This window comes from Anomaloglossus baeobatrachus, chromosome 4 (genome assembly GCF_048569485.1).
Source record: "Anomaloglossus baeobatrachus isolate aAnoBae1 chromosome 4, aAnoBae1.hap1, whole genome shotgun sequence".
NCBI classification, from domain to species: Eukaryota; Metazoa; Chordata; class Amphibia; order Anura; family Aromobatidae; genus Anomaloglossus; species Anomaloglossus baeobatrachus.
Window position 1 is genome coordinate 472,542,020 of NC_134356.1, and position 20,529 is coordinate 472,562,548.

General features: G+C 43.6%; 1 protein-coding gene across 1 annotated transcript in view; it reads left to right on the forward strand.

The window, feature by feature from the left end:
* The window catches only part of THSD4 (thrombospondin type 1 domain containing 4), a 1,079,410-nt gene that overhangs the window by 205,846 nt on the left and 853,035 nt on the right, over nucleotides 1-20,529 (forward strand). Inside the window, exon 4 of the mRNA XM_075345712.1 lies at nucleotides 1,791-2,221. Within this exon, the coding sequence (XP_075201827.1) occupies nucleotides 1,791-2,221 (431 nt within the window). The remainder of the gene's footprint in view (nucleotides 1-1,790; nucleotides 2,222-20,529) is intronic.

The window sequence follows — 20,529 nt, forward strand, 5'->3', positions numbered from 1 at the left end:
CTGGTGGTTTATTGTGAGCTCAGAACAGAGCAACTGCTGGGCATTCGGAACAGCTCCATTAGTTACTGGATATTTACACAACCATTATTCGGTCATGTCTGTTTCAGAACTAAAAAAAGCTACAATCTGAGAAAACTGGCAGGATTTCACATTCATCTGTAGATTTTCTGTGTCCTTGAAGCCAGCAGTTTAACATACTGTTTCTATTACCATTCTTGTTTTGGATTTCTGTCTCACACTTGTTGCATTCCTCTATGAAGGCTGAAGAATGGAATTTGATTTATTTGTATAATATACTAGAAATCGGATTTTAATTGAATTAGAAGGAAAATTGACATTGAAGCTTTAGCTGTACTTCAAAACTGCTTCTCTTTAACTCTTTCAAGTATAATTATTTTCAATTACCGTTTATACCATTTTGTGCAATAAGTACGGTATCTTGACCAAGACACCTGTAGGGCCTCTACTTCAGTTTCACTGGTCATTTGAGACAACCCTTCCTCAAAATGAACCTGCCCCAATGATCAGCTGAATACTGAGGGTCTGAAAGATGCGAGTTCAATTGATTACAGGGAACTGGTGCTCTGCACCTTCTCTCTACCGACTGTCCGCTTGACCAGAGAACAGCTGACTCCTACTATGAGGGCAGCAAAATGCAGCTGCCAGGGAGACACCTCTGACCTCTTTGTTAGGTGTCCCAACGATGCACCCCTACTGATTAAGCACGGGCCACATGCCCCGCGCAACTCTGTCTAATGTCACAAAGCGGTCTTTGAGAAAGGCGTTCATGATTTCACCAGAGTGGATTTGATCCTGTCTTTGACTCTAAATATAAGGCTTATACCGAGTTGTATTGCAGCCATTATTGTATTGGAATAGCAACAATATTGAAAACTGTCAGGGGGTAATTGATTACCATACTGAATATTTACCCAAGTTAAAGGATCACTAAATTTGAAATTAATTTTGGTTCCTCTGCAAAAGAAGTTCATTTGACCTAGAAACGCGTTGGGAATAAACTACAGTCTGTTTCCATCTGATCCTGTGAATTTTTCACCACTAGCGCAGCACACTCGCATTTTGGAATAAGGATATAGTGCAATGGAGTCTTAATCCTCAATAGTTTTCAACTACCTGGAAAACTCTACCCTAAAAGTTTTATTTGAATTTAAAAGAAAAAAAATAAGATGAACATTACTTAACCTCTGTTGCTCCAGTTCTGCCACTGCAGAACTGTGATTCCTTGGAGCATTTGGGGGAAGAATAGGTCAGTAGTGTTGCTTTTTATATAACTGCTGTTTTTCTTTTTAATTACAAGTCTGAAATGCTTTTGTGGTTCTGAAAAAGAAACCATAGGAGCAGATTCACCAACATAGTCGTCTAAAAGGAAAACTGTTTATTTTTTTTATTATCCATACCAACCAATCACAGTGCAGCTTTCATTATAGAAGCATAATTTATGAATTGAAAGCTGAGATTTGATTGATTGCTATGTGCAACAAATCCAGTTGTCATTTTAGTACTAGTATTGTCTTTCACGTTTGTTTCATGTTTTTTAAACTATGTTTTCTTTGAAACATCAGAGTTTTAGAGAAAAAACATTTCGGGCTACATTCCATGCAGCCTGGCGGATTCATGGTGCCTGTAGTTTGGACAGCATGAATCAACTGACTTGTCCGCATTAATTTCATTTAATGCATTTGAGCACAATGTTTTATATTGTAGTTATGCTATAGTATTTTACGTTGTATGTATGTTTTTTTTAATGCATTTTGTGCTCTGTATTTCAGGTTCCACAAAGGATAGAAGAGCAAAGTACAATTACAGAAAATATCAGTACTGGGTCTACTGGTCAGTGGGGTAACTGGGGACCCTGGTCAGCCTGCTCTAGGAGTTGTGGTGGTGGTGTTATGGAGCAAACCCGGCCGTGCCTTCCTGGCAATTATCAAGAAAGGGACCGACAGGTTCCAAGTTTCCAATACTCTGCTGGAGAAAGAAGTACCAGTTACCAAAATAAACTTGGTCATGATACCTCATTGAATCCTTATACTGGACGTGTTGTGTCAGCCATTCGGACATCGGTGCCATTACATAGAAGCGGAGATCAATCTAGAACAAGTTTCCCAGTATCCAGTGACTTAAGTCAAATTCACCTTGGAAGAGGAATAGTAAGAAATCGCCAGGGACTGCCTCAAGGTTATATCTCAAGATTCGAAAGGAGGTATTACTAATGTTAATTCTAATTTAAGAAACCATTAAGTGTTTTCCATATTACCTGCATATGGTTATTTTTACTTGGCTACATAACATAGTAAGGCAATATGGTGGAATTATCTTGATGTCTATACTGGAACATTTTTTGATGACCTATGAGAACTATACGAAGGTATACTAGTGGATGTATTGCATAATTTTCTAAGTATAAATACTTGGAAGATGAAATGATAAAGGTTCATAGAGGGTTACTGAATGTGAATTACTAGCTGCCTTCTGTGAGTGAATCGGAAGATGCAAGATAATTTGTCCAGTCTCATAAATTAAAAGATATTTAAGGAGCTAATCTGAAACCATAGTTGAATTACATTATAAATGTTTAATTTAGTAATAAAATCCCCTTTTTGATATACTTCAATTAAAAATGTCATTTCCGTTCAAGTCTACCTTCATTATTACTGATTAAAAAAAATTGTAGTCCGGCCATATATTTAATCTTATCAAGTTACTTGATGCTAACTGCACCGTCATGGCCAAAAGTTTTGCGACTTTGTTGTTTTACACACTGTTTGCTACTTCGATGATTTTAGATCTTGTAGTCAGATGTTTTTATGGTCATTGAAGTATAATTATAAGTGTTTCAAACGTTTTTATACTTTTATTGACAAATACATCAAGATTATCCAAAGACTCAATATTTTCAGTGTTGTTCCTCATTTTTTTAAGATTTCTGTAATTTTTCCTGACATGCTGGATATCAGCTCCTTGGCCATATCTTAACTGATGGGAACCCATTCTTAATCAGAACTTGAGTATATCATAATTTCTGCGTGTTTGGGTTTTTTTTTGTCCACTCATCTTTTGAGGATTGACCACATGTTCTCAATGGCCTTGATATCTGGGGAGTTTCCTGGCCATGGAACCAAAATTTCAATATTTTGTTCACCGAGTGATTTAGTTATCACTTTTGCCTTGTGACATGGTGCTCCATCTTGCTGGAAAGGCATTGTACATCAATATATAGTTTCAACTTTGTTGGAAAAAGTTGCTGTTGGTGGCTGTTTACATAATGTTATTTATTCACGGCAGTGTTCTTAGGCAAAATTTTGAATGAGCCGACTTTGGATAAAAAGCAACTACACACGTGAATAGTCTCAGGATGCTTTACTTTTGGCATGACACATGACTAATGCTCACCTTTTTATCAAGGTGTCCTAAACAGTCTAACATGACTTCAGCTGAGAAAATAACTTTGCAAGAAGTAAAGAGATTGGACAGCAGAGGACCTGGGTAAAGTTATTTTCTGGAGCCCCCATAAGACTGTTTGGGTATCTGAAAGAATGATTGTCTGGATAAGAAAAGATGAGTCTTGTGTCATGCCAACAATAAAACATCCTGAACTCATTCATAAGTAGAGCTACTATTCATCCAAGAGAATGGGCTCATTGAGACTTTTGCTTAAGAAAATTGCAATCAATGAACAATGGTATCTAAACCTCTTCCAAGAAAAATTTCTTCCAAAAACCCAAGAGCAATTTGGTGATGAACAATGCTTTTTCCATAATGATGAAAACCATGTCACAAGACAAGTGAGGTAACCAAGTGGACACGTGACTAAAACCTTAAAAGTTTGGATCCATTGGCAGGAAATTCCCAAGATATCAATCTCATTGAGTACCTGTGGTCAATCCTCAAAAAGCAGGTGGCCAAACAAAACACAGAAATTATGATTAAACTCTGATTAGGCAAGAATGGGTTGCCATCAGTCAGGTGTCCCCCTTGAAGTGGATATCCAGCATGTCAGGTCAAATTGCAGTCTTGAAGCATTAGGGACAACAAAGCTAATATTGAGTCTTTATCTAAACTTGATATATTTTGTTAATAAAATTCTACAAACAAATTTAAATTCTTATAACTGAAATTCAGTAACCATTACTAAAAGATCTAAAAACCACTACAGCAATAAAATTTTGAGAAATACAAAATTTTTGTCAATCTCAAAACTTGGCCATGACTGTAAAGGCCCCCAAGCAGATTTGTGAAAATGTATAAGCAAGCACTGTTTTCAGCGGGCTGACTGACCATACAATGGATTTAGGGGGTTTGTGACTCCCCTGCAGGGCCGGATTAAGGTTGGTGGGGGCCCCTGGGCAGAAAATCTGGTGGGGGCCCAATAACGTTAACATTTTAACCATAACAGTAGAGCACGAACTGTAGCATTTAGATATAAATACTGCACCTCAGTCTCACATTCCCCCTCCTCAGCATACTGTGCCCTCCATACTGTGCCCTCACACTGGCCCCCATGCTGCCCCTTCTCTATACTGCCTACCTCCTTCACTATCCAGTCACTATACTGCACCTTAGCCTTGCATTCCCCTCCGCAGCATACTGTGCCCTCCATACTGTGCCCTCACACTGGCCCCCATGCTGCCCCTTCTCTATACTGCCTACCTCCTTCACTATCCAGTCACTATACTGCACCTTAGTCTTGCATTCCCCTCCGCAGCATACTGTGTCCTCCATACTGTGCCCTCACACTGGCCACCATGCTGCCCCTTCTCTATACTGCCTACCTCCTTCACTATCCAGTCACTATACTGCACCTTAGTCTTGCATTCCCCTCCGCAGCATACTGTGTCCTCCATACTGTGCCCTCACACTGGCCCCCATGCTGCCCCTTCTCTATACTGCCTACCTCCTTCACTATCCAGTCACTATACTGCACCTTAGCCTTGCATTCCCCTCCGCAGCATACTGTGCCCTCCATACTGTGCCCTCACACTGGCCCCCATGCTGCCCCTTCTCTATACTGCCTACCTCCTTCACTATCCAGTCACTATACTGCACCTTAGTCTTGCATTCCCCTCCGCAGCATACTGTGTCCTCCATACTGTGCCCTCACACTGGCCACCATGCTGACCCTTCTCTATACTGCCTACCTCCTTCACTATCCAGTCACCATACTGCACCTCAGTCTCACATTCCCCCTCCTCAGTATACTGTGTCCTCACACTGGCCACCATGCTGCCCCTTCTCTATACTGCACCTCAGTCTCACATTCCCTCTCCTCAGCATACTGTGTCCTCCATACTGTGTCCTCACACTGGCCACCATGCTGCCCCTTCTCTATGCTGCCTACCTGCTTCATTATCCAGTCACTATACTGTATCTCCGTCTCACTTTCCCCCTTCTCAGCATCCTATGCCCTCCATACTGTGCCCTCACACTGGCCACCATGCCGCCCCTTCTCTATACTGCCTACCTCCTTCACTATCCAGTCACCATACTGCACCTCAGTCTTACATTCCCCTCCTCAGCATACTGTGCCCTCCATACTGTGCCCTCACACTGGCCACCATGCCGCCCCTTATCTATACTGCCTACCTCCTTCACTATCCAGTCACTATACTGCACCTTAGTCTTGCATTCCCCTCCTCAGCATACTGTGCCCTCCATACTGTGCCCTCACACTGGCCACCATGCCGCCCCTTATCTATACTGCCTACCTCCTTCACTATCCAGTCACTATACTGCACCTTAGTCTTGCATTCCCCTCCGCAGCATACTGTGTCCTCCATACTGTGCCCTCACACTGGCCACCATGCTGCCCCTTCTCTATACTGCACCTCAGTCTCACATTCCCTCTCCTCAGCATACTGTGTCCTCCATACTGTGTCCTCACACTGGCCACCATGCTGCCCCTTCTCTATACTGCACCTCAGTCTCACATTCCCTCTCCTCAGCATACTGTGTCCTCCATACTGTGCCCTCACACTGGCCACCATGCTGCCCCTTCTCTATACTGCTTATCCCCCCTCCCCCACTACCCAGTCTCCATTCTATGCCCCGCACACTTTTCTTTCCCAATACTGTCCACTTACAATTTTCTCCCACCATATTGCTGCCTCACGTTTTTCAATGGTGCCCCCCTGATTGCTGTGCAGGGACAAATATGCCGCATGCCCCCCAAAGGTACGCCCCTGTACAGTGTACAGGAAAATACATGACTGGTACACGCAGGGCCGGCTCCATGTTTTTGTAGGTCCTGGGCGAAAAAGTCTCAGTGTGCCCCATCCACACATAGACATGCACAGATACATTCACATACAGGCATACGTACAAATACAGTATATATTTAAAGACAAATTCACAAAAACACATATAAACAGACATAAATCTAGACACAGTCATACACACCGACATACATAGATGACACATAGATACGCATCACACATGCACACACAGACACATTTTTATATTTTTATCTAATTTTTAATATTGGGAAGCCGGCAACAGCCTCATTCACCTCCCCGCTTGTCTCCATCCAGCTCCTCCTGGGCACGTGTCTGTGCCACGCTGATTGGTGGCTGACACTAACAGACATGGCCGCACAGAGAACACTAACACTGCTGTATATACATCACAAGAGAGGCTGGGGACATACACATTACTGGGGACATCCATATTACTGAGGAAAGGGGTACATAGCAATGGGGGGCATACAGCTCTAGAGGGGGGCAGTGGCTCTGAGGTGGGGAGGACAAAGAGCTCTGAGGTGGGGGATGACATGCAGCTCTGGGGATATACAGCTCTGTGGTGTAGAGGACATACAACTCTGGGGGTATAGTATTATGCAGCCCCCATATTCCTCCATATAGTGTTATGAAGCTCCCATAGTCCTCCATATAGTATTATGCAGCCCCCATGTAGCACTATGCAGCCCCCATATGGCACTATGCAGCCCCCATATGGCACTATGCAGCCCCCATATGGCACTATGCAGCCCCCATATGGCACTATGCAGCCCCCCATATAGTACAATGCACACCCATATAGCATTAGGCACCCTCATGTAGTACACAGCCCCTATATAGCACAGTGAAGACCCAGATAGCATTAGGCATCCTCACATAGTACACAGCCCCTATATAGCACAGAGCAGACCAAATAATATTAAGCACCTTCACATAGTACACAGCCCCTATATAGCACAGTGCAGAGCCAGATAGCATTAGACACTCACGTAGTTCACAGCCCCTATATAGCACAGTGCAGAGCCAGATAGCATTAGGCATCCTCACGTAGTATACATCCCCTATATAGCACAGTGCAGAGCCAGATAGCATTAGGCATCCTCACGTAGTATACAGCCCGTATATAGCAAAAAGCAGACCCAGATAGCATTAGGCATCCTCATATAGTGTACAGCCCCTATATAGCACAGTGCAGAACCACATAGCATTAGGCACCTTCATGTAGTATACAGTCCATATATAGCACAGTGCAGAACCAGATAGCATTAGGCACCCTCATGTAGTATACAGCCGCCATATCATTTAATGCATCCCCATGGTCGTCTGGCCACAGTGATTGTACATACTCACTTCTCCTCGTTCCCCCGCTCCTCCGGTCTCCTCAGCGCGTCCACTGCTGTCGCTTTCTCTGACCTCTCAGCAGGCGCGCAGTGATCACGTCACCACGCTCTGCTGCAGAGCTGTCAGAATGCCGACAGACACAGCGAGAATCATGAGAGAGAGCGCGCCGCTCCATCTCATCATTGCTCTCAATTGTATCGGCAGCTGCGATGCCGATACAATTGAAAGCGCGATCCTCGGCGGGGGGGAGGCAGCGCGGGCACCGGGCCCCCCTTACTAGCGCTACGCCACTCCTGCCACCGCGAGTGGGCCCCCCGAAATTTGACCGGGTTTACTGTGATACAGACACCAGATGTTATACAATATACACATTATTATATACCATCTGATGTGTGTACACAGTATATCACACTACTCTGTACACTGGATGCGGTATACCATGTACACAGATATACAATCCTCTGCACTGATCACACCTGGACCTACAGGACCTCACATATTCTATATGTAATATGGGCCATATAGTGTAATGTGTGCTGCAGGCTCAGATGTGATCAGTGCAGGATTCTGTGTAGTGCTGTCTGTGCTGGAGATCAGTGTGAGTTATTGCAGGGGAGGGATGAGGCCGATGACCCGGCACTGACAGCCCGACCTGTACTGACAGCCCGACCTGATCTGCTGCAGTTCAGACTCCGGCAATAACTCACACTGATCCCGGGAAGAGCTGCCGCTGACACTATGGAACCGGTCTGGAGTTATCAGCGGCGTCCTGCTCCCTCCTCACTGCAGCCTCCTGCCCGGCCGGCACCATGATTAATCATACTTACCGGGATCCACTGAGACCTCCGGTCCTCCCACAAGCTCCTCTACGGCAGGAACTTAGAAGCAGCAACAGGTGCGCGGTGACGTCATCCTAGCAGACGCAGCCCACAGAGCGTGCAGTGGGCGTGTCTGCAGAAAAGTGACGGCCGGGATTGAAATTCTGGTACAGTGCGGTCCTGAACCACACTGCGGAGTTAATAAAATGGCGCCCACACTGATGGTGGTGGGGGCCCCCTCAGAAGCTCTCGTGGTGGGGGCCCCTGGGCGGGAGCCCCGTCTGCCCCGCCTATAATCCGGCCCTGCTCCCCTGACAGATAAACTCCCCATGGAAAATAAACCAACTCCATAGGTATTCAACAGAATTAAAATTTCTAAACGCAGTAAACCAAAATAAAGACTGGGCCAAGCCAAACATTGATGTATACGTGATGGAATGGAGGTTAGGCGAGAGAACAGTGTTCAACAGTCGCTCTAAAGGCCACCATACCCATAGATTAAACTTTGCCTAACTTGCAATCTTCAGCGGGATTGGCTAACAGCTATTATGTATGGGAGCATCTTGATTCTCCCCTGGCAGATGATTTTGGAAAAAATGGAGCTTTTGAATTCAAACGCTCAAGACTTTTGTTCAGAAGAAAGGTGCATAGGTTAGGGATAAGAAAACTGTCATGGGTGTCTGACAGCGTCTCCCTATTGAAAAGGCATGAACATTCGGCTAAGCCAAGCATTGATGTGTATACATTGGGACTTTATGTAATATATCAACACTAAGAAGAAAGTGTTTGTAAAGTGTAAAGGAAATGATACATGGTGTTCTAAATATTTTAAAAATATATCAATCTTAAAATTGAGATGTGCATTTGTGTTCAGCCCCCTGAGTAAATACGTTGTATGATCACTAGTAATGAGCGAGTACCAAAAAGCTCGGGTGCTCGAGGCTCGGGCCGAGCATGCCAAGATACTCGTGTACTCGGCTCGAGCACCGAGCCCAATGTTATCCTATGGGAGACCCGAGTATTTTAAGGGCACATACCCAATAGTGAGATAGAGCTGGTGTATGTTACTTTTTGAGATTACATGAAAGATTTTACGTGAAAACATTGTGTGGCACTCCGATGTCCAAAACGCACGTTTTGTGCTTTTTACTAGCGATGTCGGTCATTTTTTTTTTTTCATTCTATCTCCCTCAGTCCGTCGGTCGGTCTCTCACAGTCTGTCGGTCACAGTCTGTCCCTCTCTCATACTTACCGTTCCCCGATCACTGCCGCGGCGCTGCACAGCTGTTCACTAAACTCCGGCGGCTTTTCCTCTTTTGAAAAAGCCGGCCGCTCATTAAACAATCTCGTATTCCCTGCTTTCCTGCTTTTCGGCGCCTATGATTGGTTGCAGGGAGACACGCCCCCACGCTGAGTGACAGGTGTCTCACTGCACCCAATCACAGCAGCCGGTGGGCGTGTGTATACTGTGCAGTGAAATAAATAATTAAATAATTAAAAAAAACGGCGTGCGGTCCCCCCAATTTTAATACCAGCCAGATAAAGCCATACGGCTGAAGGCTGGTATTCTTAGGATGGGGAGCTCCACGTTATGGGGAGCCCCCCAGCCTAACAATATCAGTCAGCAGCCGCCCAGAATTGCCGCATACATTAGATGCGACAGTTCTGGGACTGTACCCGGCTCTTCCCGATTTGCCCTGGTGCGTTGGCAAATCGGGGTAATAAGGAGTTATTGGCAGCCCATAGCTGCCAATAAGTCCTAGATTAATCATGTCAGGCGTCTCCCCGAGATACCTTCCATGATTAATCTGTAAATTACAGTTAAGAAACACACACACATGAAAAAATCATTTATTAGAAATAAAAAACACAAACCAATTCCCTCGTAACCAATTTAATAAGCCCCAAAAAGCCCTCCATGTCCGGCGTAATCCACGGACCTCCAGCGTCGCTTCCAGCTCTGCTGCATGGAGGTGACAGGAGCTGCAGCAGACACCGCCGCTCCTGTGACCTCCACGCAGCAAATGAGGTGAGTAGCGCCTCAAAAGAGCGCCAACATGCAGGGATGAAGACCACGAGTACAGTGATACTCGTGTGAGTACCGAGTAGTGACAAGCGTACTCACTCATCACTAATGATCACCTTTTGCTTCAATTACTGCTGCAAGTGTTTTGGGGTATATGTCTACCAGATTTGCACATCTAGATGCTTACATTTTTGCCCATTCTTCTTTGAAAATTGCTCTGGTTCAGTGAAATTGGATTAAGAGCATTTATGAACAGGAATATTTAAGTTTTGCTATTGATTCTTAATGCTAGGAGGGATAAACTGTGCAATGGGTTTTATCGGAGAAAAAAAATAAATATAAATCATCATATATGCTCTACTTGGTGGAAGAAAAAAGGCATGTAAATGACTGCTGGTATAGATCCACAGGCTGAAAGAGCCGATAAGTAGGAGAGAGGGATGATTAGGGGTTATTCCGCGCTTTCATCAATAATGAGGCTGTGTGTTTATTCTAAAAAATTTGATTTATTGATTCGATGCATTTCGAACCTGCCTCACTTCTATATTATTAACCCCCCCGCCCTCCCCCGCAAACTGTGTTGTTTTTTCCTGATGAAGGAATCAATAAACTACATTTTTGAATAAACACGCAGCATCATTATTGACCGGCAGCGCGTAATGACCACTAATCATCACTCCCACAGATTCTCAATGGAATTAGCCTTGGACTTTAATTGGGCCATTCAAATACTTGAATATGCTTTGATCTAAAACATTCCATTATAGCTCTGGCAGTTTTCCTGGTGGAGGGTGAACCTACTCCCCTTTGTCAAGTTGTTTGCAGCCTCAATATGTTTTCCTCAAGGATTGCCCTGAATTTAGCTCCTCCATCTTCCAATCGACTCTGACCAGCTTCCCTGTCCTTGCTGAAGAAAAGCCTCCCCACAGCATGATTCTGCCACCACCATGTCTGATGGTGGGAAGTCTTTTTTTTCTTTTCTTTCAGTGTGATGTGCAGTGTTAGTTTTCGGCCACACATAACATTTTTCATTTAGCCCAAAAAGTTCTCATTTGACCTGAGCACCTTCTTCCACATATTAGCTGTGTCGCCTACATGGCTTTTTGCAGACTTTAAAAAGGACTTTTTATGGCTTGCTTTCAAAAATGTTTTTTTTTTTTTTGCCAGTCTTCCATAAAGGTCAGATTTGTTGAGTATATGACTAATAGTTGTCTTGTGGACAGATTCTCCCACCTGAGTTGTGAATCTCTGTAGCTCCTCCAGAGTGACCATAGGCCTCTTGGTTGCTTCTCTAATTAGTGCCCTCTTTCCTTAGGATGTTAGTTTAGGTGGACAGCCATGATTTGTTAGGTTTCGAGTTGAGCAATACTTCTTCCATTTTTGGATGATGGATTGAACAATGCTCTGTATGATGTTCAGAGCTTGGGCTATTTTGTTTTATAACCTAACCCTGATTTACTCTTCTCCACTACTTTATCCCTGACCTTTCTAGTATGTTTTTTGCTTTTCATGATGCTGTTTGAGCCCTGATGTTCTCAGACAAACCGCTGGGGCCTTCACAGGACAGCTGTAGGTATACTGAGAATAAATTACTCACAGGTGAACCCAATTTACTAATTAGGGGACATTTGAAGGCAATTGGTCCCTCGGGATTTTATTTAGAGGTATCAAGCTACAGACACTGATCTACATGAGAATCTGCCTGAAGCACTTATTTTAAATAGAAGGGGACGTTAGAAGTGTGATGTGTAATGGCTGCTCTCCTGATCTCACTGCAGAACTGTGTGTGTTTATACCTGACACATCTGTGCGTTGCTCTCAGCTTCCATCTCACAGGCAGACAGGATTGTTATATTATTGCAATTACAGCAGAACTGTAAGGCTATGTTCACACCTTGGGTTTTGCTGTGGTTTTTTTTGAGCATTTTTTTCCCGAGTTTTATACAAATTAAAAATCTGCTTTTTACAGTAGCAGCAAAAGCTATGAGATTTCAGAAATCTCATACACACAGGCACACATTTTTAATTTTTTCGCTGACTGAAATGGAAAACTGCTGCATTTTTGAAAGAAGCAGATTGTCAATTCTTTTAGCGGTTTTGTCGCTTTTTTCATCATTGAAAGCAATGAGTGCAATTTAGCTTCATTTAACCAGGTACTGTAGACAAATCACACCAAAAAGCTGAATATGCAACAAATATGCAGCAAAACCTGCTTTTTTGAAGTCGCTATATTACTGCCAAGAGAGCAAGTTTTGCTACAGAAAATAACTGCAGTAAAAAAGCAATGTGTGAATATAACCTTACGTTTTGCTACGTTTTTCCTAATTTTTTTTTTGCTGTTCCTGTTTATTTTTTTTTTTTTTTAGCTGTGTCTTTTATGTGTCATTTGTCTACAATACGTGTTAAAATAAAGTTAGTTTCATTCACCACAAAAGAAGAAAAAATGCACTTGCATTTTTGCAACGTTTGTAAACCTCTTCATTGCTTTCAATGGTGAAAAAAAGCTGCAAAAACTCCTAAAGATTTGGCCTGCTACTTCTTTAAAAATGCAGCAGGTTTCCATTTCCGTCAGAAAAAAAAGCAAGTGTGTGTGTATGAGATTTCTGGAATATCATAGGTTTTGCTGGTATTGAAAAAAGTAGCTTTTAATTTGCATGAAACTCACAAAAAAAAACTGCAAAAAAACACTGTGAACATAGCTGCAGCAAAGTTCAGTTCAACAGTCTTGTGTTAGTTGCATATCTCACAGTTGTAATGCCCCCTTTTATTAAAATGAATCTCTGGAGGCAGATTGTCCTGCCCATATCGTGGAACATTTATCTACAGATAATGGTACTTTCACACTTGCGTTTTTTTCCTTCAGTCGCAATCCGCCGTTTTGGAAAACAGCGCAATCCGTTAACTGATTCCGCCGCTTCCCATAGACTTGTATGGACGACGCATTGCGACTGATTGTCCTGCGTTGCATCCACCGGCCGACGCTGCGTTGCATCCGCCGAGTGGAAAGAACGCATTATGTAGCGTTTTTCTGTGCTTCCCAGAGCGTAAAAAAACGCAATGTGCTGGATTCCGTCGGCGTCCGTCATTTTTATAATGGAAGCCTATGGTGGCGGAATCCGTCGAAATCCTGGGATGGATCAGTCTTTACAAAACTGAGCATGCTCAGTTGAGTAAATTGCTGAAAAAAAAGCTACAAAGGATTCTGTTGTTTTGCAGGATGCGTCGCATCAGTTGTGCCACTATATGCAACGCTTCTGTTACATCATCACACAACGCAATGCAACGGATGCCGCACAACGCTAGTGTGAAACTAGCCTAAGAAACATGGATTTCCCTGGGATAAGACATTAGATCGCAGATATCAAGGCATCCTTTTATTCAGTTTGTTATAACCTACCTGCCCATATAGACATATAGATGACTTAGGAGGGTTTATCTTACTGATAGCATCGCTTTAAGTACATATAGGTGTAGCCAAGAAAGTCTTAGGGATTTACAAAACCAAAAGCAAAAATGGAGACCATAGTCAAAGGGTCCAAGTGAAAATAATGTGGATCATTATTCACCCATGTAAGTACAATGTTTCAGCTTCCCAATTGAAGCCCTTATTTAGAGCTTAAAGATGTGCTGCCTCCATTTTCTCCTTTGCAAGCTATAACATTGAATACTTCATTATTTTTATATAAAGTAAGTATACCCCTCACATTTTTGTAAATATATTTTAGATTTTTTTAGGACAACACTGAAGATATGACACTTTGATACACAAGCTGTACACTGACTACATTGTAACAGTGTAAATTTGGTGTGTACTCTAAATATCTCAACACACAGCCATTAATGTCTAAACTGCTGGCAACAAAAATGAGTACACCCCCTAAAGTGAAAATGGCCAAATTGTGCCCAAAGTGTCAATATTCTGTGTGGCCACCATTATTTTCAAGCACTGCCTTGACTGTCTTGGGCATGGAGTTCACTAGAGCTTCACAGGAGCCACTGGAATCCTCTACTAGTCTTCCATGACGATGTCACATTGCTGGTGGATGTTAGAGACCGTGCGCTCCTCCACCTTCCATTTGACCATGCCCCACAGATGATCAATAGGGTTTAGGTCTGGAGACATGCCTGGCCAGTCCAGCACCTTTACCCTCAGTTTCTTTAGCAAGGCAGTGGTCATCTTGGAGGTGTATTTGGGATCATTATCATGTTGGTATACTTGTCCTGCAGTCCAATTTCCAAAGGGAAGGCATGTTCTGCTTCAGTATGTCACAGTACACATTGGCATTCATGAGTCCCTCAATGAACTGTAGCTCCCCATAGCCGACAGCACTCATGAAGCCCTGAACCATGACACTCCCACCACTATGCTTGACTGTAGGCAAAACACACTTGTCTTTGTACTCCTCACCTGGTTTCTGCCATACACGTTTGACACCCTCTGAAATAAATAGTTTTATCTTGGTTACATGAGACCACAGGACATGGTTCCAGTAATTCAAATGGTTAGTTTGCTTATCTTCATCAAACTGTTTGTGGACTTTCTTGTGCATCATCTTTAGAAGAGGATTCCTTCTGGAATGACAGCCATGCAGACCAATTCGATGCAGTGTGAGGCTAAGCACTGATAGGCTGACCCGCGACACCTTTAACTACTTTACATTGTATCACAGTGTCATATCTTCAGTGTTGAAAGTATGAAAATATATAAACAAATGTGAGGGGCGTATTCACTTTTGCCATATACTATGTATATCTAAAAAAAACACCAACTATTGGTTGTATTTTTTTATTGTCCTCACTTTAATCTCATGTCCTTTACCAGAGGCCTGGGAGTTTGAGGGTTATGCGCAGAATCTTAGTTGTCCCCGACACTGTGCATAACATAAGCCATAATATATAGGGCTTTTATAACATACTGTACACAGAGCACATATAGTCCTAGGTGGATAGAATTTGTGCAGGCATTGCAGGCTATAATTCTTCCCATACTTTAGTTAAGATAAAGTGCATAGTCTTTACGAATAGAGAATACTGCTACACACTTTGGACTGGAATTGGAATAGAATACAATTTCTGAAAGTCGTGAACTTGATGTCACTTCCTGGTCTTCTGTTCCAGTGAATATAGAAGTGGCAATATTCCAGAACAATTGTAGCAGAGCGATAAAACACTTAAAGCCTTTGATCTCTGCTTAGATGTAGAATCTGGACAGAGTACAGAAAGTTTGATTATTTTTTTCCTGATCATTTCATTGAAGTCTATGTGTCACGCTATGTAAGTATGGAATCTAATTCTATCATGGGATTGCAGACTAGTCGATTATCTTGCTTCTTACATTATAAGGCCTCATTCAGACTTCAGGTTTTTTATTATGTAAAGGAAATATAAAGGTATTGAGATTCACTAATGGGCTGGATCAGATTTCTATCAATGTTTGTTTCTCGTACAATGCTTCTCTTAAGGGACATTTACATCGCTAACGCTATATCGTCGGGGTCACGGTGTTTGTGATGCACATCCGGCGTCGTTAGCGACATTGCAGCATGTGACACCTAGGAGCGACCTTAAACAATCGCAAAAGAGTTAAAAATCGTTGGTTTGTAACACATCGTTCATTTACCAAAAATCGTTGTCTGGTCAGTAGCGAGGTTGTTCGTCGTTCCTGCGGCACCACACATCACTACGTGTGACACCGCAGGAACAACAAACATCTCCTTACCTGCCATCCACCGGCAATGAGGACGGAAGGATGTGAGCGGCATGTTTCTGACGCTCATCTCCTCCCCTCCTCTACTATTGGGCGGCCACTTAGTGACGCCGCAGTGATGTCGCTATGACGCCGAACACACCTCCCCCCTTGAAGGAGGGATTGTTCGGTGGTCACAGCGACGTCACTGAGAAGGTATGTGCGTGTGACACTGCCGTAGCGATAATGTTCACTACGGCTGCGATCACCAAATGTCACACGAACGAAGGGGCGGGTGCTATTGCGCACAACATCGCTAGCTATCGCTGGCGATGTCGCAGCGTGTAAAGCACCCTTTAGCCATGATAATGTTAGAAAGAGACGGCACACAGATTAAACATGGATGGCATCAATATGCTTTCCGTAATTTTTCTGTGCAAAGAGACTTGTTGTTTTCGTTTTCATCTATTATTGGGATGAACATGAGGCATGTTTTTGAAGGCTGCAGGACAGCGGTAGTTGTGGGCAAGTTTTCTCTGCAGCCTCACTCGCTGGCACACTACAGAAAATACACTGTCCCCAATAATTGTGTCGAATGCATGGCACTCACTTATTCACTGCGGCCTACAGTATCCTCCTTTTCAGACAGTCCACCGTACGCAAATCAGGTGACACTTGATTTAGTTTTTATATAAAATAACTTTTTTTACTTGCTAACCACATTATTGTCCACTGGAAACATGTAACAATGGATACATACACTTCAATGGTTCTGTTTCACACAATGTACTTCAAGGCTTTTCCTTTTCCCTCACTGGGTTTGTTCCACTTTCAGAGTCCCTTCTCTCACCCGCAGTTCCACGTCCTGTACTCCTCTGGGATGGCCTGTGAGGTACCATAAACCTATGGTTGACTGCGCTTTTGTGCATGCCAAAAAAAAACACCTAAACAGAGGGAGACTGTAGGATCATAGGCCAGACAGAGTCCGACGTGACTCCTTCTGGCTCACTATAGTGAATCTTCAATCAGGGGTTCTTTCTGAATCAGATATTTTAAAGACTTGCATAGAAATCGCAGTGTATATGTGGCGCCCCTTAGGCTCCAGTTGCCACAGAGTATTTTGCCTTATTTAAGGTGTGATATTCGCCTCGGGTAAGGAGGGGGTTAATCACCAGTGTTCCACATTCATATTTTACATACAGCTTAAGAGCCTTCTCACAGGGGGAATGGCTCAGGGTAGGCAGGGAGTTGGCTATCACGAGGCATGGGACTTCCCCGGTCACTGAAGCCAGCCACCTGGGGGGCAGGTTCCACTTGGGGTAGAAGTAGGGGCAAACTCACACAATCTCCAGTCAGTTGACCCGGGACACCGGTTCTGGGACACACCATCACCTCACCAGTTTCTTCTCTTCTCTTCACGGGGCCTGCGGCTTGGAGCGGAGCACTCAGCCCAGGTTCCTCACGGCTGGAACAGCAACTCTGACAAAAGACTTTATTCTTTCAAACACCAGTGACTGCTTTTAACTTATCCAAGGTCGACGGGGCACATGACAGCGGTTGACCAGTACTACTTGGGCGAGCGGCACAATGAGTGAGTAAAGACACCTGGAACCGCAGCATTTGACTCGGACTCTTATTACCAGAACCGCCGCCCCGCGCCTCAGCACCAAAGCCATCGCCATTACTATTCTCATCAACTTTCCCGGGGCCCGCTCCACCTGTGGGGAGCGATACCATCGTCGACTACTATTATCAACCGCCCCGGAGGACAGTGACAGCAGTAGTAGTGGCTAATCTCTGGCCGCCTACCACAGGTGGTATAACGACAATCATCCTATTACAACCCCCATCATGCTCCCTCTTTATTGGTGTACACCTCGGGGCACGAAGCCGGGCAGGCCACTGCGACATCCCAGACCACCACACCGGCCCGGTGACTAGTAACTCATGTACGGGACCCCGCGAGCCTGATTCCCTCTGCCCCCTGAGTGCTACATATACGCTCCGCATACAGCACAGGATAAATGTGACCGAAGCCTTACTATCATTTTGGGAGGAAAAATGAACAAATCAACAGGAGGTCAGAAATTGTTTTTTTTATATATTCTACTCCACTTCAATGATTAGACAGCTTTATTCTTTGGGTCGGTGCAATTTACAGCGATACCAGATTTATATAGTTTTTTGATGTTTGGGTTCTATCACACACTAAGGGTGGCTTTACATGCTGCGATATCCGGCCCGATATCGCTAGCATGACACCCGCCCCCATCGTTTGTGCGCGACGGGCATATCGCTGCCTGTCGCACACAAAATCGCGCACTCCCGTCACACATACTTACCTGTCCTTCGACGTCCCTGTGACCGGCGAAACGCCTCCTTTCTAAGGGGGCGGTCCGTTTGGCGTCACAGTGACGTCACTAAGCGGCCGCCCAATGTAAGCAGAGGGGCAGAGATGAGCGGGACGTAACATCCCGCCCATCTCCTTCCTTCCACATTGTGGCCGGAGGCAGGTAAGGAGATGATCCTCGTTCCTGCGGCATCACACGTAGTGATGTGTGCTGCCGCAGGGACGAGGATCAACTTCGCCCCAGCGACAGCAGCGATAACTGGCAGCGGACCCCCATGTCAACGAGGAGCGATTTTGGACGTTTTTGCAACGATCCAAAATCGCTCCTAGGAGTCACACGCTACGACATCGCTACAGCGGCCGGATGTGCGTCACAAAATCTGTGACCCCAACGAGATCGCTGTAGCGAAATCGTAGCGTGTAAAGCCCGCTTAAGAAACACTTTTATCCCCAAAAAGTGTTTGCATTGCCATATTTTTAGACCTATAATTTTCTGACTAAAGAGTCATATGGGGGCTTGATTTATACGATTTATACAGGACATGTTGACGTGTTTACTGATACCATTTTTGGGCACATGCCATATTTCGATCGCTTTCTATCCCAATTTTAAGTAGGCAGAAGGAACAAAAAACAGCAATTCATTAATTGATTTTTATACCGTTCCACGTGTGGTGAAAGTGGTAAGACCGCTGTATTCTTTGGGTCAGTCTGATTACAGCAATACCATTTTTATATAGTTTTGCTGGTTTTCCACAGTAAAAACTATTTTATAGAGAAAATAATTGTTTTTGCATCACTATATTCTGAAGGATATAACTTTTTTATTTTTCTGCTTATAGAGCTGTTTGGTGGTGTTTTTTTTGTAGGACTAGGTGACGTTTCCAGCGATACCATTTTTAGTTACATTTGTCTTTTTAATCATGGTTTATTCTACTATTGTTTGGCAGTTTTATGAAACCGCATAGTTTTATGCCAATTTTTTTTTCTTATGGTGTTTACTGAAGGGGTTAAATAGTGCGACAGTTTTATAGGTTGGGTTGTTCCAGTCATGGCACTACTAAATATGTTTTAGTTTTTTTGCTTATTTTTGTTTTTACATAGGATGGGTATTTATTAGTAGAATATTTTTTTCAGTTTTTTTATTTTGTGATTTATTTTTTTTTTCAAATTTTTTTTTAACAGTTTTGGTTCATTCCTTTAAAGGACTTTAATTTTAATTTCTCTGATCGCTGATAATGCATTGCTACGCACCTGTCAGTGATGTAGTGACAAAAGCCTTTAAGAGCATGCTCCTGGCATGATCTAACAGGCTTGTTATAGCTGACTGACCCAGAGGTCGTCATGACCACCTCTGGTTGCCATGGCCCTTGCAATGACATCCCAAAGGTGACAAATTGATAGGAGAGGAAGTTCCTTCCCTCTTCCAGCCACCTATATGCTGCGATTGATATTGATCCTGGCATTTAGGGGGTTAACCAGCCTGGGATAGTGCATACACCACTACTAGATGTAAGAGTCCTGTCCCACATGATCACCATGAAGTATCCATGCGTCATAGATTGGGAACCCTTTCTCAACCATAACTTATGGGTACGTTATAAGTCGTGATGGGGTTAGGTGTAGCAAATATCTCTGAATGGTGGTGGCGGGGATTGGAGTTATGCCAAATGTTATGACTTTAGAAAGTCGCAATTCATGAATCAGGCAAAAACATCTGGAATCGCTAGACTCAGCCCACAAAGAGGAAAACAAAAACAAAACAGCGGAGCAAATATGATACGTATACTTCAAAAAAGGCACAAATAGAATAATGAATTGAGTGCAAAGACAAAAAAGGCACAAAAGACACAACACTAGACAAAAAGAACAGGTGCAAAGGCAATGATGAATAGGGGCCTTAGTCTACCAAAAGGCAAGGAGGTGTGAACAGCACCACATACTATAATATGTATGTTTTCTGTCCATAAAAAACAAGGATAGAACATCTATTGGAAAAAGTAACCTTTGAATGTGGTCTTCTAAACTTATCTAATGTAAGTTTCCTTACATTCTGT